At 34.9% G+C, this 26,013-nt stretch overlaps 1 protein-coding gene across 1 annotated transcript in view; it reads right to left on the reverse strand.

The window, feature by feature from the left end:
- Nucleotides 1–665: 665 nt before the first annotated feature.
- The window catches only part of LOC150101775 (GPN-loop GTPase 1), a 193,537-nt gene continuing 168,189 nt past the window's right edge, over nucleotides 666–26,013 (reverse strand). The window contains exons 11-13 of the mRNA XM_090400383.1: nucleotides 23,061–23,151; nucleotides 9,114–9,215; nucleotides 666–832 (exon numbers count right to left, since the gene is read on the reverse strand). Coding sequence (XP_090256509.1) covers nucleotides 756–832; nucleotides 9,114–9,215; nucleotides 23,061–23,151 — 270 coding nt within the window. The 3' untranslated portion in view covers nucleotides 666–755. The remainder of the gene's footprint in view (nucleotides 833–9,113; nucleotides 9,216–23,060; nucleotides 23,152–26,013) is intronic.

Genomic DNA, 26,013 nt, shown 5'->3' on the forward strand with positions numbered 1-26,013 from the left:
ACTGATCATGAAAATAAAGCAACTGCAAAAATTAAACTTTTTGCTCTTTTTTTTTTCAATTGAATCTCAGTTACTAGTTTTCTATAAGTGTGGTACTTCAAAAAGCAGTAACTGAGACTAGCTAAAATAGGACAATATACTATGGTCCTTTTTTAAATATAAAGTCTGAAAATAAAATGAATATAAAACTAATACCCAACTATAAATTAATTGTATTTTCAGTGTGATAGCTGTGAATTATTTACATTTTCTTACAATGCGGTTGGGTTAGGAATTACAGCTGAAATGACTGAGATGCATCACCTCTGTTAGCAGCATATGTTATCTAGCAAGTTTGCCTAATTATATAAAGAGATGAGTATTTTATCTGAGCTTTTCAACTAAAGATGAATTAGCCAATGTCATATGGTAGGTGGGGGGAGAGAGAGAGAGATTTTCATCCTAGAAATTTAGGTTTTCCTTCTCAAACATGCACACCTCTTGCAAAACAGACAAACTGGCCAGAGAACATATTTGCAAACATTTGGTGAACAATGGACATAGGATTAACATTTCTAAGAAACCAAATCACTTTGTTATAGCATATTTGTTTTTAAAGGTTTCTATTCCCTTTAGCATAAAATTCTACTACTCTATTCTGAACATGATTTACAAACATGCGGAAGGATAGTTTATAAATGATTTATATACATATGGTACAAAGAATGACAATATGATAAGAAATGCCTGGGTACATTAAAAATATATATTCAAAGTTATGTTGACTGTTCCTTGTTCTTTTGATTTTTCAAAAACTGCTTGAATGATTCATATTCTTTCTTCTCCTCTTCATCTGAAAGAAACAATATATATATTCATTAGGAACATAAATCTGTGTTTAGAATTTCTAATAAAGAAATGAAAGTGAACAAGGTAAATTAATTCTTATCCATATGAAGTGTGCAACTTGAATGAAACAAAGGGAAAAAGAAAAAAAAAATTTCTCTCTCTCTCTCACACACACACACACACACACACACACACACACACACACACACACACACACACACACACACACACACACACACTAACGTAACTTTTGCTTGATGTTCTGAATTCATAGCAAGTTTCATTATAATGTCACTGTATTTTTCAAGGAAACTACAGACTAAATAATTTTAAAAATGTAATTAATATTTCCGATAGTTCGGAAAAGTCAAATTGTCATAATCAGGGCAGTATGATATGTGCACTAAGGCACTAATAATGGATAAATGAGGTTGAAGCATGGCAAAGTGAGTCCCAAAATGTTAAATAGTGTCTCCTAGTGGACTAAATGGATGGTGGACTGTAGTTCAGGGGATGAGTTTCCCCCCCAAATTTGGGGACAGTTTCATGCAACCAAACTTGTTTGGGTGTTTCTTAGCACTGAGGCAGATTCTAGGAATAATCTCTCATATACTTATGTGCTACAGTGTAATAAAGTGGCCTTTTTTTCCCCCCAGCATATCTTGTGGCAGGTGTCCAAAGCATGTTCAAGAATGGCTGTAGTCCTTGTGTTTGACAATTCTGATATTGGTTGTCTTGCCTGTTTGACTATAGTGGGACAGCTGCAACTGCAAGGAACCTAGTAAACACCTGGCTGGTCTTGATAAGGGATACACATCTCCTATACAGTCTATAAGCAGTTGTAATAGTGTATTTTTTGGGATTTTTACTGGTTTTTCTGATGTATCCTGGATATATGGAATGGTGACAGATTTGGTGTAGTCTGTTCTGAAAAGAGGAGGTTAATATTTTTTTGAATTTGGTGGGGATTTTAGCTATTGGCTAAGAAAGTGTTGAGAATGAGGTCAAGTACAATGATGAGGGTACTCTTATCAGAACTGATGAGTTCTTTTCCATTATATAGGATTTCTGTAATCCCATATCACTGGGAGGGGAGTGATATGTGGACTATTAGTAAATGTTTCTGCCAGTATGTGTGGGTTTTCTATAAACAGAAAATAACAGGGATTCATTAGGCTGGCATGTAATCAGTGTCCAGGAAGGGAAAGCTGTTGTTTTCCTTTTCTAAGGGATCCTGGGATATTGGTTGTTTAGATGTGTCAAAAAAATGTTTGAGAACATCCAGGTCACATAGCCAAATGGAAACCACATCATTTATATAGCATAGCCAAACAGTGGATTCATGTGGGACAGAGTTTAAGGCTTTCTCTTTGAAGGTCTCCATGAAACAATTGGCTGTGGAAGCACATGGTTGTCCCCTCTGTGGAATTTTGTTTTCCTTGCCAAATGAAATAGCCACAGTACATGGTGAACTTAAACAGATCTAAGATATTGGGAGAAAATTCAGTTTGAATGAGGTCTAAGGTGTCTTTAAGTGGGACATGGGCAAATAAAAAGGAGACATCAAAACTGACCATTATGTCAGTATGTTAGAGTGTGAAGTTTTCCATACTGGATTTAAAGTAGACTGAGCTTTTATACATGTAAAGGGGATGCTATCAGTACAGTGGGAGAGCCTTTGGCTAATTTGTATGTGGATGAATTAATGTCATCCACAATAGGAAGTAATGGCCCATTTTGTTTGTGGATTTTAGGTAGCCTATATATATTCGGGGGGGGGGGGGTCTAGTATGGTTTTAGTTTGTTCATAATTTCAACAAGTCAAGAGGTGACTTGTTCTGATTTGTGTGCTGGTTGGATCTTTCCAATGTAAGTCTTTCTACCAGAATTCATGTGACCATGTGAGGATTATATGCCATGCAGCAGTTTTACACGGTGTGTCCTTGTGCAAGTTAAAAGGTAGTGTAAAATATCTCATGATAAAGTGACTTTATAACTTATCATATTTCGGTTTTACATGCTTTTTTTTTAGGAGAATGCAATAAGAAAATTGTTAAATATTCCTTTGCGTAAAAGTATTGTATCGAGTCTTTGTTAAACTAATTTAGCATATGAATGGAAATTTCCAGAGACCCGCAAAAATTGACATCATGCCCAGAGGTCAATACGTGACCGTAGTTGCTATGGACAAAGAATTCCAAAGATGCACGAACAATGACGTCAGCAAGTCTGAAAGTACACATGACCAGTTTCGGGAGATGCTGCATGCTACATGACCATTTTCAAGAGACATGCGCTTCTGCACAATGGAGGTTCAGGCCTATAAAAGGCAATTCTTCCAAGAAGAAATCTGTCTTAGGACTTCTCTTGCCTAAGTCCCTGTAACGCCAAGATTGCTGTGGGAAGTAGAAGAGAAGCGTTGTGAGCTCCTAGTCATCTACCTGGATCACCGCCACGTAGTGAGAAATGTGTCAAGTCACTGTGGAAGGAAGGAATTATACATCGCTGCTATGCTAAGGATCCAATGAGGGAGGACACAATCGACTACTCAAACAAGGAAGAAATTTGGTGGGGAAAATTAGGAACGTGCCGGTAAGCAGAAAGAAAGACAAAGAGAAACTTATGTGTATACAAGAATTTGTTGTGAGAGGCTGTCTGCTGAATGAATACTGTAAGTAGCTGAAGTACTACTAAAGAGTACATGTCTGTTTGTGAAATATTCTATGTTAAAAGTGAATTAGGATTAACCAAGATATGTCCTATGTTCAAGCAATGTTATGGTAGATTGCAAGTTATAGTAGAACTAAGTTTAGAGTTGAAAAAATTTAGAGTAGCCAGAATACTGTAATGACTTTGTGTAAATATTGTATTGCTCTGTAAATAATTCTGTTTGTTTTAATTAAAACATTTGTAAACAACATACTGGACTGATTTCTGTCAATGTGCCATCCCCAAAATATTTGAACCTGCATAAGATAAATGTTAATATGATTTACAATTTAAGCCATGGCTAAGTTAAAGGATAATATGTGTGTGTGTGGGGGGGATAATTGACATCTGCTTTGTCTTCGGTTAAGTTCTTATATGCTCACACTCAACATATAGTATAACTGGCGCAGTTGTTAGTCTAACTCTATAGTCTAACAGATAAATTTGTTAGACTATAGAGCGCAAGAGGTAAGAGAAATAAATATATGGCAGCAGTCCATAGCTTTAGGCAGTTGACCATAGTTAAGTAAAAGAAGATACAAAGACAAAGAAGGGTAGTGGAAGTATGTAGTATAGCAAGAGATGCAGCCAATGAGAATAAAGAACATACGACCACACACACACACACAGTTATAACAGTAGCTTATGTTGCCCATCCTTATTTTACTTTTTTTTTAATACTGAAAACTTTTGTAGTCTGTATTTTTAAACTGATTTTACCATGGTAATTAATCATTGAAGTTAAATGTGCAATGAACTGTATAATGGCAAGAACTGAAACATATTTATCTATCTCATATATATATATATATATATATATATATATATATATATATATATATATATATAGCTGTTGGGCTGATAGGCACGTGCACAGGATGGCAGGAGGAATGAATAAAAGCAGGAAAGCACTTGATGTAACAGGTATCCTATGCACACCCAATACAGAGTTGAATCTTCAACTCAACAATGCATGCTCTTGCTATGCTGCTCATTCAGGAACAGGCTAAGGCTTTCAGGCTAACTGATTTGGGGGGGGGGCTGAATTCCAATTAAGAGTTTAAGAGTTGTTTCTTACATGGAAAACATGGTTCAAAAAGTTCAAGACAAAATAACATTTCTGTTCAGGGAGAAAAAAACACTGGTTGATACCCAAGTAGTACAATGGTAAAATTATTGAAAAAGTTGTCTCCACAAGTGTTTAATATTGGTCAAACTCTAGAAAATGCCATTTAGGATTTCTTTTCATGAAAGGGAGGGGCAAACAAGAAAATCTGAATTTTTTTTAAAAATGAATTATCAATTGCAAATAGTTATTGAAAATTATAAACTAATCATGATAAAGATGCATTTATAGCCTGTCTAAGTGGATAAACTATAGTTTATACCACTATTTGGTAAATTCGTGATATGAGCCAAAGACCTATGAACAACTTTTGAAATGTGCATATCTCAGAATCTTATTTCAATTTCATATATTCTAATGCTTCAATGAAAATAGCATTCCATAACCTGAAATTGTAATGTGTTTTTAAATAGTATTAGAAAAAATTTCATTTAAAATAATATGATCATTAAGAAGACAATTTTAATTCACAATGATGCAAGAATAAGTAACTAGTTATTTAATAGAAACATGTGTTAGACATAATATAACTTTTGAATAACAGCTTCACACATAAGAGAAAACTAAATATAATTTATTACTTCTTTATATATTTCACTTAATATGTCATGAGCTTCTTTCAGGGAGAAGGCAAAAAAAAAAAACTGGTAACAACATTCAAATTCTGAATACAACAACGATTCATATAGCTATACCCGAGACACATGATATTATACGAATGCTGTATGACTTGTTATATTCAGCAATCACTTCCTAAAACTTAGAAATAGACATACAGTCTGTCTGATTAAGATTAGGACTGTGGAGTTGGGCTTCACATGATTTAAAAAAAAGACAATCAAATTTGAACACCTACTGTAGTGTAACTTGGTACGATTCCAATGAACTCTGTGTCTAGTGTTGAGGACATGAGAAGCAAGGCCTGAAGCTTCAGAATCTAAAAATCTTGATGTTCTTTGATTCTAATAGTAGCAAACAACCAAAATAGCAAGAACAGGGTATTTGATAAACACCAGGCAAGGATAGAAATGATAATGTATCTTTGATAGGTGATAAGAAAGATGTCAACTTCCAGGCTGGTTTGAATGTAGTGTACAAATTATATCTGTGAAGGGTCTCCTTGCTATTTGTTCAGATGTTCCTTTAAGGTAGGGTATGCTGATCCTTTTAATGTCAGATTGCAATCTAGAAGAGGAATGATAATTATCAAATATTTTCTGTATCAAAGTCTCTTTGTATCCATTAAGTAATAGAGTAAGTTTTATTTAATTCTTGTAATAAAAGACTCAGAAGAACAACTTGTGCATACTCAGTGTACAAGGCTTTTGATAATACCTATTTTTTTTTTTTGTCAAGGATGGCTTACTGTAAATAGAAAATTCAACATTACCAGCAGTTACGATGTATTAAAGTATCCAAAAGGGTGAACTGTTGTTAAATTCTTGTTCAATAGTGAACTTGATGTGAGTATACAAAGAATTAATTTTATCCTGAAACTGAAGTAGTTCTGTTTCAGAGTCAGACCAGACTGGAAAGGTGATACCCACAAAACACAAAAAAATCAAATGCGAGGTCAAGGAGAAATGGGTATTAAAAATCAGATCCTCTCAATACTCCAAAAAATAATCAGCCAAAGCAGGTGACATTGGACTACCCATTGCTGTACCTTCAAATCTGCTGAAATAATTTATTATGCCAAGTAAAATAGCCAGCAATGATAGTAAACTTGAATAAACTGATGTCATCAGGGAAATCTACTTGTAAAAGCTGTAGAGTTTCTTCAAGTGGTATATTTGTAAACAGTGCAACTACATCCAAGGAAACCATCATTTCAGACTCTTGAAGATGAACAAATAGCAAGGACCCACCACTTTCAAACCATCTCAGAAGCTGGCATCTTTCTTACCACCTATTGAAGATATATTATTACCTTCATCCTTGCCTGGTGTTTATCAAATGCTCTCTTCTTGTTATCTTTGCTACTTTGGACAGACTGGCCATTCTACTACTATTAGAATCAAAGAACATCAGTATTATATAAGATTTTTGGATTCTGAAGGTTCAGAACCTTACTTCTCATGCCACAGACTTCACTGGAACCATTCCAAGGTGATAAACTAGAGAAGGGTCAAATTTAATTGCCCATTTTTTTGAATCACGTGAAGCCCTATGCCACCATGCTAATCTTAATTGGACAAACAGTATGCCTATTTCTAAGTTCTGGGAAGTGATTGGATGTTAATTGTTTATAATTTTTTATATTTTTATTTACTTATTTTTAAACTAATTAGTTATACATCTATTCCCACATCTCTGAACTCTAATAGTTTCCACCTACTATACAACTGCGTATTGAGACGCACAATATTATACACATGCTATATGACTTGTTCTTGTATTCAGAATTTAAATGTTACCAGTTTTTTTTTTTTTTTCTTTTCCCCTTCTTCCTGAAAGAAGCTCATGACATACTGAGCAAAATAATAAGAGTAATAAATTATATTTAGTTTTCTCTTACATGTGTAAAGCAGTTATTCAAAACTTATACAATGATGTGACTTTTTTCATGTCATCGTATATTCTGATGATATATTTCCGGTATTGAGTTCTGGGTCTGCCTCTTTCTTTTTTCATGTAATGGTCGGAATTTACTTTATAAGTAAAAACCAAATGCCATCCAAATGAACAAGTAAGAAATTTAAACCCATGCTTTCTCAGTTTTCAACTTTCATAAAAAAATTGACAAAAACTTAACACGATGTACTCATAATTATTTTGCAGCTAAACCCTGTTTTTGAGAAAGCCATAAAGTACTGGAATTCTGTGTTAGGGAAATTATGCGTAGTTGAGCCATGCTATATCCCAACTAATATCATAATGTTGGAATACAGCAATTATCATAAACTAAATATAAACCACAAAAACCATGCATTTAAGTATCAATCTTTGAGCACTGTCCATACATACAGATAAGTTTCAGCTATTCTGAAATGGGAACATGAAATCCCAAACAGCAAACATTAACCAATTAACTAAAATTTAGCTTTTCAGAAATTATATGCTGATGACAGTACACCCAAGCAGAATCAACTAACAAAACAAGAAGTCAAGTTATTTGAGAAGATCATGATTCAACAAAATGGTGATGGATATAGGGTTGGTGAGATGGATGGGAGGGTGGTTGATGGAGAGATATCAAAGAGTGGTTTATTCAGGAGTAGAGTCCAAAAGACGGCCTGTGACTAGTGGTGTGCTGCAGAGTTCTGTTCTTGGACCACTACTTTTCAATTTGTTCATTAACGATATAGGAAAGGATCTGAGAGAAAGTGTTCACTTGTTTGCTGATGATGCAAAGTTGGGTAGAGCAACTGTGAGTGCACAGGATGTCAAAATTTTACAGGATGATTTGGATAGTTTGGAGGACTGGCTAAGAAGAATGGATGTCAATTTAATGTGGCAAAGTATAAGGTCATGCATTTTGGGGTGAAAAGATTAGCAGCAGTATATCACATTGGTGGAACCATACTCCAGGAGATTGATGAGGCCAGGGATTTGGGAGTGTTGGTGGATAGGGAGTTGAAGTTTAGGTGGCACATTGCAAAAGTGGCTAAATCAGCTCATCAAATCACTTGGTTGCTGAAAAATACTTTAACAAGCAGAGACAAACAGGTTATTGTTCCTCTGTATCAAGCCTTGATAAGACCCCATCTAGGCTACTGTGCCCAGATTTGGGTGCCAAGGTTTCTTCTTGATGGGGAGGAGGTGGAGAGAATCCAGAGAAGAGTGACCAAGATGATAGCAGGTCTATGGAACGAACCTTATGAGAACAGGTTGAAGATTTGTGGGTTGCAGAAATTGGTTGATAGGTGGAAAAGGGGTGATATGATTGAGACATTCAAATTACTGAAGTGTTTCTATAAGATTAATCCAGAAGATATTTTTGAGAATAGGACTGGTGGTTGGAGGACTAGTGGCCATACATTGAAGCTTGGCAAGAATGTGGTTAACAAGGGTATTAGAGCTAGGTTTTTTACTTGGAGAGGTAGATGAGTGGAATAAACTGCCAGAGTCTGTTGTGGGTGCTATGACCGTGAATGAGTTCAAGGCGAGGTATGATAGATACTGTGCGAATGTCGAATAGTTGTTCTTGACATGATGTTAGGGCCTCAATGAGTCTAAGGACTCCTTGGAGTTGCCCGTAATAATAATAATAATAATAAAATAAAACTAAATATCTGAAATAAGTATGTTTTTTGTATAGACACAATTTAAATAGTTATTTTGGTATCAGTAGAACAGTGATGAGAACATGCCGGCACAAATCTCCCTCTGCCTATTGGAAAATAAGGGAAGAAAACAGAAATTATTTCTCCTCTGAATCCTTTGCTATACAATTGTTCTTACTCATTAGATTTTAACTCTATAGCGAACTGCAAAAGTCAAAGTTTACCTCCTTCTTCCTGTGCTGTTAGTCTACGTTCTTCATCTGAACTATCATCCTCATCAGCACCAATATCTAAATAGATTTCTGTACCTCCTGCTTGCTGTGATACTAAATATAGTAAAAGAGCATACAAATGTAGAAAATTTAAATATGAACAAACTTCAATTAGCTTTACAAAGAAAAATGTTTCTCTGTGTGCACTAATGCAGTCACTTTATTTTCTTAAAATATAGGATGAAAACTACAGTTAATAGAAAATATCCATGATAAGTTTATAACACATAATGGTGGTCAGAAAAACTCTAATGTACAGTTTGACTCTCATAATCTCAGATACGCAGCATCTGTCCTGTTTAGAATTATCAACAAAAGCTGAGATCACAATGTGTGCATTGTGATTTGCCCGTTTTTCTGGAAGGAAAAAAAAAAACAACTCTATATAATCTCTAAGTCTAGCTAACTTACTTCACCTGCAAAACAATTCCTGTCATAGAGAGAATTGAATGTTTCCCTAGTCTACAAAAATTTTTGCTATTATTTTTCTCTATCTTTTTTTTTTTGAGTGTACCAATAACACTGAAAAATACTTAAAAGTTATATTTAGGCGGAAGTAAGTGATTCTAACTGTATGCATCGAATACAAAAATTACACTCACTTTGTTTCATCACTACAATTTTGCTTAAGAAACTGTCTTCTATTTAACAGAAGTCAGCAGAAGCATTGCACTATAGTACTCCCATTATTATACGTCCAAGATACCAGGAAATTATATACTTAGTTTTAATCCTTTTCCAAAGGAGGGAAAATAATGTTTTGTGTGTGAAATATATTCACGTCATCTGAGCTACTTGCATGTAAAGGCTAATGATTTCATATCGCTTGCCTTATTTTTTCCCATTTTTTTTTTTTTTGATGTACTAATAACACTGAACAATAGTTAAAAGTTACATTTAGGCAGAAGTAGGCGATTTTAACGTAACTGTATGCATTGAATACAAAAATGACATTTACTTTGTTTCATAATGCGAAGAGACACTACCCAGATTGGTTTCAACATTTATTAAGATATGTAAAGGTAAAGCCATCTCTAAAAATTCGGACGATCCCTAGGCCACTCAATCATGGGTGAAAGACCGTCCATCTGAGCGTTGGCTCCACTCAGTGATGGCCTTTCACCCACCCACCACCACCACCGAGCAGAACCGCTCATATTCCGAAGAAAAGCATTCACCGACAAAGCCCCTCAGCGGGCCGTGCCGGAGTACACTTTCCCCAGAGACTCAAATTGCTCCCTTAAGAGAGCAAACTCTAACTCTCAAATCTCTGCACCCCAGGGGATAACAGCAACAGCCGAGCCTCAGTTAAACTTCATTGGTAGAGCATTGCCATCTATTACCCTCCAAGGATCTCATCAGTGGGAACTAGACCTGGGAGAGATACCAAGGGTTGAAGTAATGCAGAATTCATATATATATATATATATATATATTTCACATATAAGTGGTCAAAAGGTGTTCGACTTTATTAATAAAAATCTCTGGACGAGAGAAAGATGTAGAAAGTTTTTTACATTGGGTTTATTATACGTTAAAGATACGAAGAAATTATATACTTGGTTTTAATCCTTTTCCCAAGGAAGCAAAACAATGTTTTGCACATGAAATATATTCATGTCTGAGCTACTTGTATATAGAGGCTAATGACGTCATATCACTTACCTATGTATCCCATAATGAAAAGCACACCCCATTTCAGAAGAAGTGTATAATGCTATGCATAATGGAAAAGGCTACTACTTATATTTCACATGCAAAACATTGTTTTGCTTCTTTGGGAAAAGGATTAAAACCATTTATATAATTTCTTGGTATCTTTAACATATAATAAATCCAAGATAAAAAACTTTCTACATTTTTCTCTCATCCACAGATTTTTATCAATAAGGTTGAGAACCTTTCGGCTACTTGCATATGAGATATATATATAACTTCTTCATTACTTCAACCTTGGTATCTCTCCCAGGTCTGGCTCCCTGAAGAGACCTCAATAAAGGTCGAAACTGGTCTAGGTAGTGGCCCTTTGCATTATGAGATACATATTAAGGCAAGTGTTATGAAGTTATTAGCCTCTATATACAAGTAGCTCACACATGAATATATTTCATGTGCAAAACATTTTGCTTCCTTGGGACAAGGATTAAAACCAAGTATATAATTTCTTGGTATCTTTAACATATAATAAACCCAAGGTAAAAAACTTCCTACTTCCATAATTGTCAGGGATAAGAGATATGTAATGCATTAAATTAAGTGATACAAACTGTAAGTATAGTGAAAAACAGAGCACTTAGTTTGTATCACATGTCTGCTTTATGCACACATGTCTGTGTGCATAAAGCAGCAATACTTCATGGGTTCATGAAATATTGCTGCTTTATGCACACAGACATTACATATTAGATTATTTTATTTTATAGTACTCCCATAATTATCAGGGAAAGAGATATATAATGCTTAAATTAAGTGGTACAAAGTGTGAGTGTAATGAAAGAGAGAGAGAATGACAGCTTGTTATAGATGACATGAAGGACTAATTTTGTCAATAAATGTTTACTTAGGAAAGAGGGAGGAGGAGGAGGAGGGGGGGGAAATGGTTAAGGAATTGATTCCAGCTACCGGTTTGAACCAGACATGTTTCAAGGCCGATTCTGAAGAACCTAGTGATTGACTTGCATACATATATACACTGATGCCTAAAGCATCAGTAATAAAGGTGAAAAGCTCATCACATTTTATAAAATGTAATCTGACAATATTACTGGCATTAGCGAGCCCTGGTTGACAGAGGATACCATCACAGGAATACAATGTGATGGATTCAGCATGTTAGAAAAGACAGACAAGATAGGAAGATATTTTGCTAATGATGTAGAAGGCTGAAATCCAACTTGAGTAGAAATCTCTAATGGTAATATGAGCAATACAGCATGCAATGGGATCAAGCCTGTTTAGCAAGCGATAGAAATTAACAAGACAAAATATGCAACTGAGTGTTAGCACAGATTAGGCTGAGGTTATCTGCAAACTGTATAAACAGATAACTCTTATGGACACAAAAGGGGTGATCATTATGAATTCATAGAATCACTTGGATAACTACCTTAAGCAGCAAGTGACTGCTGTCTTACCTACCTACATCTGGATATGATTCCTGATCAACTTCTCCAAAAACCTTGATGGCCATACCAGAGATACTGATTAATTTACTGCACCAGTTATTACTCCTCCCTTCTATATTAGAATTATCTTGCGCTCCTTCCATTCATTAGAATCATACAGGTGCTAAGATTTGAGTACACAAGTCAGAAGCATTGCTAACTCTTCTGCATTCCAACTGCTGTATTTCAATAATGGCCTTGTAATAGCTTTAATACCTTCACCAGTGCTCGGCCACCTCTGTTCTTTGGCATTTGGGGAGTTAATAGATCTCTCCAGAATGTATATATAGTTTACTCAAGTGAACACTTAATAACAGAGTTAACAACACTTAACTCAGTTATTTCTCGTGAACTTGTCACTTTCCTGCTATCAGCATCACTAGGGATGTTTTTCCGTGATCATTCTTCCTTTTACTTGCTGCACAGATAAAGTTCTCTCAGATTTCTTTTGGCCTGTCAGCTAACTTCTTTTCATAATCTTATCTGATCTAACTCACTGTGGTCCTCAGTTTTCTGGCCCGAACGCTGTGCTGCTTCCAAGAATCATCATTATTCTTTTCATAGTATCAGATCCTATGCTTTTATGTAGCTCTTGTTTTAAAGTGTTTTTTAACACCCATATGATTTATTCTCCTAACTTTGAGTATGTATCTGGGTAGTACTTCTTTCAAACATCCTTTGATTATTTTCCCCATATTCTTATTCCTCTACCATGCAGTTTCTCACTCCAAGGTACTGTTTCAAGTTGCCCTTTTCAATTTATTATAATCACCTACTTATAATTCCACATGTATCCCTTTTTAGAGCTTTCACCATGTCATTGGCACACCCAGGGAGGGGGCTAAGGGGCCCTGGACCCCAAAAGAAAAAGGAAAAAAACACTAGAAAAATTTCCAAAAATATTTTCCTAATTAAATTTTTTTTTTTTTTTAATTTTATGTTGTGTCGTGTCTTCTAGTTCTATGTAACTTATGAATTAGCAGTCACATAAGGTGGGAATACCCTATAGCTCTCGGGAATCTTGGCTGCTGTGAATGCAAGGGGAATGAAGTAGTGCTTGGGCGTGCTTGGTTTGCCTGAGCCGAGTCAGAGGAGATCACGGGTCATAGCTTGTATCTCAGTCATAGCTCATATGCAATGCGTAGTGTGTATTCTCAAATCGTCTACTCAACTCCCCCCCCCCCCCCCCAAGATCAAATCTTGAGTGCTCGGCCCCCTCCAAGATTGAATCCTGAGTGTGCCACCACACCAAGTTAAGACTGCATGATAATTCACCAGACACAACATTCCATCTCATTTATAGGCATGCTGTTATCAGATCCACTGTTCATATATTGAAAGTCCCTTGAGGGACAGCATGACTGTTGATGGTAGGCATTGCTTTAGGAATCTCTACTCACATTCTATAACAGAGTGACAGTTCAGTTAGATGGGGAAATGGATATCTACAATACTTCCAGATCTTGCCAAGACATCTGACAGATTTCCCATGCAGTGTTGCTATATAAACTCACAGGGATGAGTATGCAAAACAGACTGGTGACATGGATAGGAAGTGGACTGGTAACAAAATGATATACGAAGGTGCTGAGTCTTAACAGGAGGAGAGTAACTAGTTGTGGACCACAGTTCCATACTTGGGCCACTTGTTTAACTTTATCAATGATAAAATAAATAGTTTTGAGAGGGATATCCAGTTATCTGTTGGTGATACTAAGTTAGGGCAAGTGATAGAACTTCAAGTTGACTTGAACTGACTATTTCTACGGGCAGTTTTAATGAGTGTAGTGTTCAGATTAACATTATAATTGCAAGGTTATGTATACTAGACTGAAGACATTACAAGCAGAGATCATATTAATGGGAATTTGCTACTAGTAGTTACTCAACCTAGAGACATGGGAAGGGGTTATAGTGGACAATGAGTTAAACTTTAGGAACCATATTAGTAAGATGGTTAAGTCACTACATTGAATAACTGCACTGTTAAAGAGAACACTAACTTATAACAAAAAAAAGGAAGCTATTCTTTACTCCAACTTGACAAAACTATGATAAGACCACACACATCTTGTGCAAAGACATAGCCATTTGGGTTCCAAGGAGATGGGGAGTCAGCTGAAAAGATCTAGAGGCAGGGGACAACTAAAATGATAATGGTCTATGGATTTGTGCATATGCACGTAGATTAAAGAAATGTGATCTTCAAAGTCAGAGGAATGGAAAAGATGAGAGGAGATATGATAGAAACATGCAAAATTAGTAAGGGTACTTATAACAAATATGTATGAAACACTGCAGCATATGGGTGCAAACAGAACTTGGAGCCCCTCTCAGGAAATTGGTTAAGGGTTTAGCTAGGAAGCATGTGAGGTCCAGTTTTTTTTCCCATGGTGAGTCGGGAATGGCCTGCCACTGGATGTTATGAGTGCATCTTCAGCGATGTGTTATGATAGATATTTTAGTATGACTAACTAAAAAAGCCCCTTCCTTGAGTCCTTGGACTCCTATGGAGGAATATTATCTTGATGGACCTGTGGTTTCAGTCAGGATTTCTCCATGACTGCAGGTTGTAAAGAGTCCAACTATTCCTATCTTGGGCTTTTCTTCTCCATTTTCTTCCAACTTTCTTAATCATTGGGTCTTCCCACCTTAAGGCTGGTCTTCCAGGTTTCCTTTTGGTATCTCTCGGATACCAGTTTGTAACTCTGACTGTCCATCTGTTGTCTCTCATTCTGGCGAGTTGTCCTGCCCATCTTCTTTTGCTGTTGTAGATTGTTTTTATTATATCTGTGAGTCCAGACTTCTTCCTGATTTCTGTGTGTCTTACGTGGTCTATTTTGTTTATATTTCATATTCTTCTTTCTATTGCACGTTGAGTTGTTATTAAGCTTTGTTCTTCTTTTAAAGTTGTGTTCCATGTTTCACTGCCATAAGTCAATGCTAGTAAGATGTGACTATTGAAAAGATGGGCTCTTATGTCTATATCTATGTTTTGATTGGTAATTGTTGATTTTATTTTGTTGAAGGCTATCCAAGCAGCTCTTTTTTCTCCTTGCTCTTTCATTTGATATATCATTATTCATTTTTATGGACTGGCCAAGGTAGATGTATTGTTCAACTTTTTCGATGGTGTGAGATTCTAGAGTGATTGTATGATCTTTACAGTATTTGTTTTTCATCCATCTTGTTTTGTCAGGGTGTATTTCCAATCCAATTTTCTGGCAGTTTGGCTTATGTTATTCAGCATTGATTCTAGGAGTTTGGGTGAGCGAGATATTAATACCACATCATTGGCGAATAATAGGATATTTAATATTTCACCATCAATGTTTATTCCATCTTTCATGTCAATTTTTCGAATGATGCTGTCTAGAGTAGATGTGAAGAGATTAGGTGATAAGACATCACCCTGACGTACTCCTCTACTTAAGTTAATTTTAATCGGGTGATTGAAAAGGGTGATATTTGCTGTGCTTTCTTAGTACATATCTTTTATGAGTTGGATGTATGCTTTTTCTACGCCTTGTTCTATTAAAGCTTGGAATACTGCATTATGCTCAGCAGTGTCAAAAAAATCTATAAAAAGAAGACAAAGTGGGATCTGGTATTCTCTGCATCTTTCTGTTAACTGAGTAATAGTTTGAATGTGATCTATTGTTGAAAAGCCTTTTTTGAAACCAGCCTGTTCTTTGCAGCTATTTTCATTGATGGAGGTTTGTATTCGGTTTAGGATGATTCTGGCGAATATTTTGTGTGTGTGCTAATAGACAGATAGGTCTGTAGTTACTGATGTCTTCTTTTTTACCTTTTTTATGCAGAATTATGGTCTTTGACGTTTTCCATTCAGTAGGTACTTTCCTTAATTGGGTATATATCGGGTAAACCTTTCTGCTAGAGCTTTTTGATGGGTGGACAAATACAAGAGTATTTGTCCACCCATTTTTAATTCATCAGATTTTATACCGTCAATTCCTGGTGATTGGTCATTTTTCATATGGTCGATAGCCATTTTTATTTCTTCAGGTAGGACAGATGGTATTTCCAGATTTTCTAAATTTTCATCTAGTACTGGAGCTGTGATTACTTGTTTAGATGAGTAAAGGTTCTCATAAAACGATTTTACTATTTTTTCCATTTCGCCTCTGTTTGTGTGTCTGTTTCCTTGATTGTCTATGAAGGCTAATGGTAGTGGTTGCTTTAGATTTATTTCTTTTTCTACTTTTTTTAGGCTACTGCGGAGCCTAGCTGCTTCTGCCAATTTTTTTGTTCTATACATGTTATAGTCGTCTTTGATATTCTGCCTCAGTTGTTTACAAATAATTTTATATTCTAGACGATCTTTCCCTGTATCTTTCAGTATTCTTCTTTTCTTCAACAGTTCTATTGTTCTTGCTGATAGGCATTTCCTGGTCTTAGGAGGAAGTTCATACGAGGTTCTTTCTTTGCAGTTCATTAATTTATTGTTAAAGTTTGTTAAATCTTTGTCGATGTCCTTTTTTAATTTCCAGTCGGTTTCTTCCACCTTTTTTTCTAAAATCTTCTGGGTTTATCTGTTTTGAGTGTTTTTTATGGTTGGACTGTGCTCGTATGCGTTCTTCATTTTTTTTTTTATGTATTTTGAGAGTGGTTCTTATTGGACGGTGGTCTGAATGAATGTTGCAGTAAGTTTTCCCAATGATTTCGACATTTTTTATTATTCTTTTGGAATCTGCAATTTGGAGGAATATACTAATTAATAATATCATGGATGGGCAGAAACTTTTGGAGAAAGAGGAAACTTGTCATTGAATTTAAATATCTACACATTATACCCTTTAGGATACACATAAGAGATAGTTCAAATTTGGAATACAGATTTGGTTGTGTGTGTTGAAGCGTTTGATGGATCCACAGGCAAGTGACCAAAATGATGAACTAGTACTCACTAGTTCAGCATTTACTCAGGTGGTAATCCATACCACCTGAGATTAGCTAACGCATTCCTGGATGCTGACAGTGTCAAGTTCTTTCCTAATATCCTCGTTTTTAATATGATGTTGCCATTGATACCATCTGTTCATGCCTATAATCTTATTCAGGACTCTCATATCTGCAGTCTCTAGTCTTTGGTCAAGTGTTTTACTTCTGACCCAGCTCTCAGATCCATAAGTTAAAACTGGTTTGAACACTGTCTTGTATACAGCTAATTTAGTTCCGACTAATTTCTCTCTTATTCCATATGAATTTATTCAATTGACTTCCCACCATACCAGCTTTGCTGATTCTGTTGTCTATTTCTATATTTAATTTACCATCTTCACTAAAAATCGTGCCTAAGTAGCTGAAATGTTTTACTTGTTCCACAGGTTCTCCATTCTCAACACAGTTGACATTTTCTATGATTCTGCCTATTTTCATTGTCTTTGTCTTTTTTATTGCTGACATTCATACCATATCTATTACAACAGCTATTCAATTTAGTCAGAGAATCTTGCAGACTTGTAGCGGATTTATTTAGAAGTATAACATCGTCCGCATAAAGCAAAGAGTTGACATTAACATCTCCAATTCTGATGTCATGTTTAATACCACTTTCCTTCATAATGTGATCCATATAGATAATGAATAACAGAGGGGATAATGTACATTCTTGTCTCACACCAGATTTAACATTAAACCATCTTCTTGTACTTCCTTCAGTTCTAACTGCTGACCTACATCTCAAATAAAGACTAAGTATTGCTTGATATAATGCCCCATTGACACCATATAACTGCAACGTATTGAATAGCTTCTCTCTTGGCATCTTGTCATATGCCTTTTCCAAATCAACAAAACTTAAATACAGATCTTTGTTATATTCCCATGATTTCTCCACTATTTGTCGTAAAGTGAAGATCTGATCCTGATCATCGATGACTTATTTGACAGAAACTTTTGATATGCTTTCTTCTTTTCCTTCACTGCCTCTTTAACTTCCTGTGTCCACCAGGGAGTTCTGATTTTTTTATCCTTGTAAACAACCTCACCACATGCCTCTCTGGCAGAATCAATCAATGTTTTCTTTAGAGTTTGATTCCTGTTCTCAACTGTTTCATTTTTTCTTCAATACGCTTTGTGTATTTTAGTCTACAGTTCACATCTGAGAGCTGCTCAACTTTTATTCGCTTTAAAACTTTCTTACATGTTATTCTTTTCAATATGAAATTCAATTTTATCCTGCTCAAGACTAAATAGTGATCACTTCCAATTTCAAATCCTCTGTACACTCTAGTGTCCTGCAACAGGGAGAAAACATCACCATCAACAATAACATAGTCAATGAGACTTTTCTTATTCCTAGCCTCTTCTCTCCATGTGAATTTGTGCACATTTTTATGTTGGAACATGGTGTTAGTAATAACCAGTCCATGTCCTGAGCAGAAATCCAACAGATATTTGCCATTATTATTATTAGCTTTGCTCTTTTCTCCAAATTTTCCCAAAATATTTTTTGTATGTCTCGCAATCATTTCCTACTCTGCTATTTAGATCCTCAACAAGGACCAACTTTTCCTTTTTCATTGTGTGAGTTGCTTTTTCTAAAGCCTCAAAAAATTCCTCCACTTCTACCTTAGTAGAACCTTCTGTGGGACCGTAGGCACAAATAAGTCTCATTGTCCAGTTCCCCATTCTGATATTTGCCCACATTACTCTACTTGAGACTGACTGCCATTCAAGAAGATTAGCCTCGTATTTTGTGTTGAATACTATGGCTACCCCTTCTTTACCTTGATTGTCATTGCCTGAATATAACATTTTGTATTTATTGCTCAGAAAGATCTCACCAGTTTTTATCTTTTTTGTTTCAGTCACTCCTGTTATGTCAATCTGGTACTTATCTAATTCCTCAGCTAGCTCCATTTTTTTGCCATTCAGGCTTCTTACGTTGATAGTACCGATCTTTAATTCTGGTGATGTTGAGTTGAGGTTTGTTTTCAGATTTGTTTCAGTAGCTGACTTTTCGCTGTTCGCCCTGGTTCCCTGGCGAAAACAACAGGGGCCTTGTTTAACCTGGCGATGCCCCAGCCGGCATGAAATTTTGTCATGTTGTACCATCATTTTTTATTTTGGTTTAACCAATAAGAATACAATTCGGTCGGCTAAATCTCAAATTGCCAGCCCATCCTCGTTCATTCAGTATCCAAGTAGATATCCAACAGGGTGCACCACGAGAAGGTGAGGATTATACATTAGGTCAGAAGCCCTGGTCGGTTCTCCGCATTCCTTTAAAGGCTATGTGGAGGTGTCCTCTCAGTTATACAGCTTTGACCCTTAAGCACCCCTTGTAGTTAGTTGTGTAATGTTATTTGAAGTGTATATATTGTTTTTGTTTTATTAAATGTGTATATTTTGCATTTTGTCTTGAGTCAGTGATTTTCCAGATTCTGAAAGAAACAGTTAAAAGTCATTGCACCAATCGGAATTGAACCCTTGTGCATATATATAAAAAATAAAATAAAAACATTCTGAAATAAAAATAATCGTTATAGAGAAAATCTCAACAAATGAGGATTGAAAAAATTAATTAATAAATAATCCCTCTTTATAACAAATGGCTAGAGAGATTTAATCACTTTATAATACTGTTATATTCCCATGATTTCTCAATTACTTGTTTTAAAGTGAAAATCTGATCTTGCCCATCTCTATAGGCCTGAAATCAGCTTGTTTTTCTCAAAATTTCTTAGCCTATAAGCATTTTTGCATAAATTTTACCTGGAAGAACACTGAGAAGAAAAGTTCCTCTGTAATTCTCACCTTGTTTTATTTCCCTTCTTACAAACAGGTAGTATAAGAGATCTGCTCTAATCATCTGGAATGCAACCTTCTGACCAGTCTTCTGAATTATGTAGTGCAGTCACTGTAAAATTTTTATACTTCTATATTTGAGCATTTCTGGTGGAATATCTATTTTAGCCACCTTTCCACATTTCAAGTTTTTGCTGACTTTTGTTTTTTTTTTTTTACATTGAATACTGATACATATTCCTGATACAAACAAAGACCTGGGTTCGATTCCTGTCCATGATGTGAGGAACCTTTATCTGGTCTCTTTTGACTAAAGGTGAGTCAGTCTCATATGGAGGTAGAGGGTTGTTTCTCTCCTGGAAACTCAGGTTTTTCGTCCCTCAGAACAAGCAAACCAATCCCATGAACACATACGGAGATACAGTCATAAAATACATACTTAACCTCTCATTAGGAGGGCTCAACCTGTCCTAAGTTGAGGAAAGGGGGAACCTCACATGAAATAAATAAATACTGATATGATATGCAGTGCCAGTGATGAATATATCATATTAGTATATTGTATAAGCTAAAATTCATATCTACCTTATTAGGTGTGGATTTTCTCGAAGTTGTCCAAACATGTTTCTGTAGATCTGCAAATCATTTCTTGTCATTTAGTTCTCTAAGAAAATTATTTTTCCCTTTATGTCAGTTGCTGTTTCGTAACTTCCTCCAGTTTTCATCATTCAGCACTTTCAGTAGATCACAAGTACAAATAAAATTGCATTGTCCATTATCCAAACAGAGGAGTAAAACAAGGATCTATGTTTCTTTTGAATTTTGAATAAAAAGCTATTCAAAATAAAAATGCTACAATTATATAGTGTAAAGGGAAATTAAGTTGAGTAATACACAGTCTGCATTTGAGATGTAAGATTTAGAATTGAAGGAGGTACAGGAAGATGGTTTGATGTAAAATCAGGTGTGAGACAAGGATGCACAATACCTTCACTGTTATTCATTATCTATGTGGATTACATTATGAAGAAAAGTGACTTTAGGTCAGATATCAAAATTGAGATATCCAACTCAGCTCCTTACTTTATGCAGATGATGAAATACTCTTAAATAAATTCAGAACATGCCTGTATGATTCATTAACTAAATAACTGCTGTAACAAATTTGATATGATATTCAGCAATAAATAGACACTTTGAAAATAGGCAGGAACGTTGAAAATATTGGCTCCAAATAGCAGAATCATATTAGAAATTAAGGCATTAACGATGGGCTTAACATTGTTAACATTCAGGAATGTGTGAGCAGAGCTAATCTCAGGTACTATTGTCACACACAGAATGGAAAAAGGAAAAGGTTGGTGAAACAGGTGTTTGATGACAGGATGTCAGGGAAAGACCGAGAGGAAGATCTAGATCTCTGTGATTGATGCATTTGGAGGTGCCTCAGAGGATCGAATATAAGACTGACAATATTGGAATCTTAACAACTTGGAGGAAAATTGCTGAGAGGAAGTTCTATCAGGATGTGATGATAATTCTCATTTTGAAATGTCAGAGGTCTCTTCCTGTGGGCTAACTTATCTCTAAACAATTGTAACAAACATCTTATTCACAGACTGATATCTTCCTAAAACTTTAGAGTCCTTTTGTATTCAAAACTACTTTTCACCTGCACAACTACATATACTACACAAATTCCAAATCTGCTCAACTTTAGAAATGTCATTTGGAGTGATATGCCAAATCCTTCTCTAACAATTCTTGATGTTATCCAGAGGAGGATAGGATCTAATACAACTAATTGATAATCCTTCCTTCACAGATTTATATCAGCCACTTTCTCACTGATGTTTTGTTTCTACCCGGGAGCACTTACACGGAAGTGTAAGTTATAAGAACAAAACTTATATGAAACAAATAAAAATATAGATGCTTGTTTGTGTATGAACTACAAACAACTTGTAGTTGTTTGTGAACAATTACATGTGTTGTTCTCCTGAATTAGTTTCTATTATTTCTCCACTTTCTTCAAAGCCTATGAAAAACAAATAACTGCCAGGCAACATTCATGCATAGTCCAACTTCACTCCTACCAAATTAACTTTTCCTTCAAGGTTGTTGTGTTTTCTGGAAGAGCTTTCTTCACATAATGTTCCCCAAAGACTACATCCTCTTGTCCACAGTTGGTGCGAATGTGCTGGATTCTGTAACCTTTTGTGCATAATGTGAATATAGTAAAGCTTTTTTTTTTTTAACAATCAAGACTTTCACAAATAGCTAAACCACAGTGAAATTGAAACCAACAGCCTCTTAGTGATAAAACAGATGCTGTCCACTCAGCTAGAATAAATAACTATCTTCTTTCTCTTCCTAGCATCCACCAAGTTCCCTTTGATTACCATCCTTTTTCTATTTTGGAAAAAGATGACATTCTGTGGAAAGAAGATTGCAAGAACACCAATCTTATACCACTAATAAGAAATCTGGCCTAGTGCAACATGGAATTGACACTGACCACAGAATCTTGTGGTCTAAAACATGCTTACTACAAGTTTAAATGCTTATTTAAGGAGAGTGTCGAAGCCCTGAATCACTGTCTCAGTATGAATCAAAACGACTACTTTTCCTTACCAAAATTCTTGGAAAGTCATTCTTATCAGTCATCAATAACTTGTTTTTAAATCAATTACTACATCTCATCACCCACACTGCATTGTTCCTTTCATACCATCGATTTTAATTTTGTAATAAATTAAAAAAAAAAAAAAGACAATAAGATGCAAATCATGTTATCTTTGATAAGAAAGTTATGTATATTATACGATGATAAGATATTTATATGTATATAAATAATCTTATCTGTGTGTATGTGTTAATTTTATACAGCTTTATTCTGTGAGCAAAAAGCCTGTTAATTCAAGATTTGATTGTGGTTATAATTAATTAAGCTCATACTTACGTGAGGATATTACAGGTACATCATCACCTTTTCCTAAGTCCTTCTCAAAGGCTTTTAGTTGTTTTTCTTGTTCTTGTTTCTCTGCTTCTTCCTAACAAACAAAAATATGAATAAAGTGAAAAGTTGCAAAAACAAATTGAACTCTTGATGTCTGCAACTTCTGCATTTGCACTGATTTTTCTATAAGTTAATTTTTACACACCCATGCACATTAAGAGATTCTTGTATATCTACAACAATTTATATATTTAAACATTACCTGCATGCTTCTAAAAACAAAACAGAAAATTAAAACTTTAACTAGCATTTCATTTCAGATAAACAATTATAGAACTGTGTATGCATCCTTTTCCAATGTTTAAAGAAATCATCTGGACCAACAAAGTGGAAACTTTACTCCAGATCAGCAATTTTCAACTAGTGTGCCACGAGATTTGTGAAAATAAATTAATTGAAAGAAATAATGTCATAATTTGCACATTTATTTATTAGTGTGTCTGGTCTTCCATCTGCACCTGAAGCTCCCTTATTTATATTTTACAAAACTTACAGTTGGTGAATCGGTTTAAAATTGTGTGTTAATTAGCTTTAATCTTTTGATAAGTAATTATAGGAATGATAAGATATTATAGAAGTTCACAAATAACTTCATTTAATTTTCTTATTTTTAAGGTAACTGGTAAGAGTTCTTTTATTGTTTTTTTTCTCCATTCAGTTAATTTTATTCAATAGTATTCCTTTAACATGGATAAATTTGTAATAAAAAAAACAAAAATTTGAAGACAATGAAGAAAGTGAAGCTAGTACTTTGAAAGAAAAAAAAAAAAAAAGAAAGAAGAAAGTAAAGCTAGTTTTGCCCAGCACATCAACAGCTGATGTGCTGGGCAAAACCATATCTAGCACTGGTTCTTCTAAAACTAAATTAAAAACTAACGTTCGCCATTAGTACAAAAATTATGTCATTTGGCTTTGTTTCCAGTCAAGAAGATCTGCCATGTCCTACATGCATAGTTTTTGGCGAAAAATGAGCAAACAATGCTATGGTTCCAAGTAAATAACAAAAAAATTTACAATCTAATTCTCACTTGAGCGAAAAATAAGCTGAATATTTTAAGACTTGTACCGGATAAAGCTATTCAAGCAAAAAAGATGGACTAAATTTGTAACTGTGTCCGAAAAAGCCAGTTACGCAATCGTAGAAATTGTTGCTAAAAAAATGAAATCTCACAATTGCAGAATCTGTAATTCTGCCAGCATGCTGTAAAATTGTTAATATCACGTTTGGCGAGGAATATGAAAAGGAGATTTTAAAAATTCCTATGTCAGATAATTTATCTACCATTTATCGACGTATTCAGGATTTGGCCAAAGATGTTGAGTTGCAAGTGGTATCTCACATTAAAGTAGCAGATATGTTTGCTATTCAGTTGGACAAATCAACTGATGTAACTGGTAAAGCTCAACTTCCAGCTCTCAGTAGATTTATTTATAAGGAAGATATTATAGAACAGTTTTTATTTTGTCGACCACTCCCGGAAACAACGAAGGGGCAAGATATTTTTGATATTGTTGATAATTACTTTAATTGCCACAACTTGTCTTGGGATTCTTGCATTAGTATTTGCACGGATGGTGCCCGCTCGATGTCAGGAAATGTAAAAAGATTTGTTACACTGGCTCAAAATAAGAATCGTAGAATTATTTCTACACACTGTTTTCTCCACAGAGAAGTACTAGCATCAAAATCATTGGTACCTGAGCTTAAAAAAGTACTAGACGAGACTATCAAATATAAAAAAAGAGAGATTGATCAGTTTAACCAAAATGGTCTCTTCTGCACTGAGCCAAGGATTTAGGAAACTTTTAAAAGAGATGCTCTAGATGTGAGAACAGCATTCTGATGAATAGATTTATAATTTGTAGAGGATTAATAGATGTTTAGAAGCAATAGAGAAAAATCTAGTTTCTTGAACGTTGAGAAGACTGTTTGTTATGACAAGAAATAGATTAAAATAATCCCAAAATGGAGAACTCATCTCGTCTAGAAACATACGTATTATCATATATCCAGACGACGATTGTTTTTTTTTTTTAAAAAAAAGAAATAAGACAGCAATGGGTTTCACTGGCATCAAACTTTCAAAAATTAATACACACTCAGTGAAAGAAATAATTTACAGGTCAGTACATATCTTGTTTATCTGTAGTGCCCAAAAATGTGCAAGGTCTGTCAAGAAAGAGGCATGTAATGCACTGCCATAATAAAAAAATAAATAAATAAAATAAAAACTGAATTGGATTTGCTGTCAACTGAGAGAGAAAGAACAGAATGGATGAAAAACAGCAGACCTGTTCTTTCTCTGTCAGCTACTTCTCAGTATTTTATCATCAAACTTTGCATGTTGCATGATTCTCTCCATGATAACAGTGATATCTGTACATGTGATATGGGATCTATGATCCCATATCAGAAAATATCAAACCTGAAATCTCCTTTTTTGATTTGTCCAACTCAAAATTTTCATGTGCCAGTGTTGTACTGCTCTCCAAAATATGCGATAACTCTGATATCAAGATTAATCTGATCAACAAGGACTTTTCACTTGTGGACAAGGATGCAAAAACATAATTTTGGATAAGTATTGTTTAATGATTTCTATATGTATAAGCACAAACTGTCAGTTAAGGGGGAAAATGTATTTTATAAATGAATATAACTCCCAAACTGCATATTTTACTATTTTTACAATACATAAAAAAAAAAAAAAAAAAAAAAATGTTATAAACACTTGCAAATTTAAGTACTTATAAGTATAGTCTGACCACATAAGCGAGAGCTGTCATTGGCAGACTGCCAAGAAGAGTCAATTCATGTTGAAGGGGAGAAAGAAATAAAGCGATGTACGAATTGGTCAAAAATCATGTGCTTCATATGTAAAATTTTCCAACTGTT

The sequence above is a fragment of the Typopeltis vanoorti genome, chromosome 11 (assembly GCF_054136105.1).
Source record: "Typopeltis vanoorti isolate ZY-2024b chromosome 11, IOZ_Tvanoo_1.0, whole genome shotgun sequence".
In the NCBI taxonomy this organism is placed as follows: Eukaryota; Metazoa; Arthropoda; class Arachnida; order Uropygi; family Thelyphonidae; genus Typopeltis; species Typopeltis vanoorti.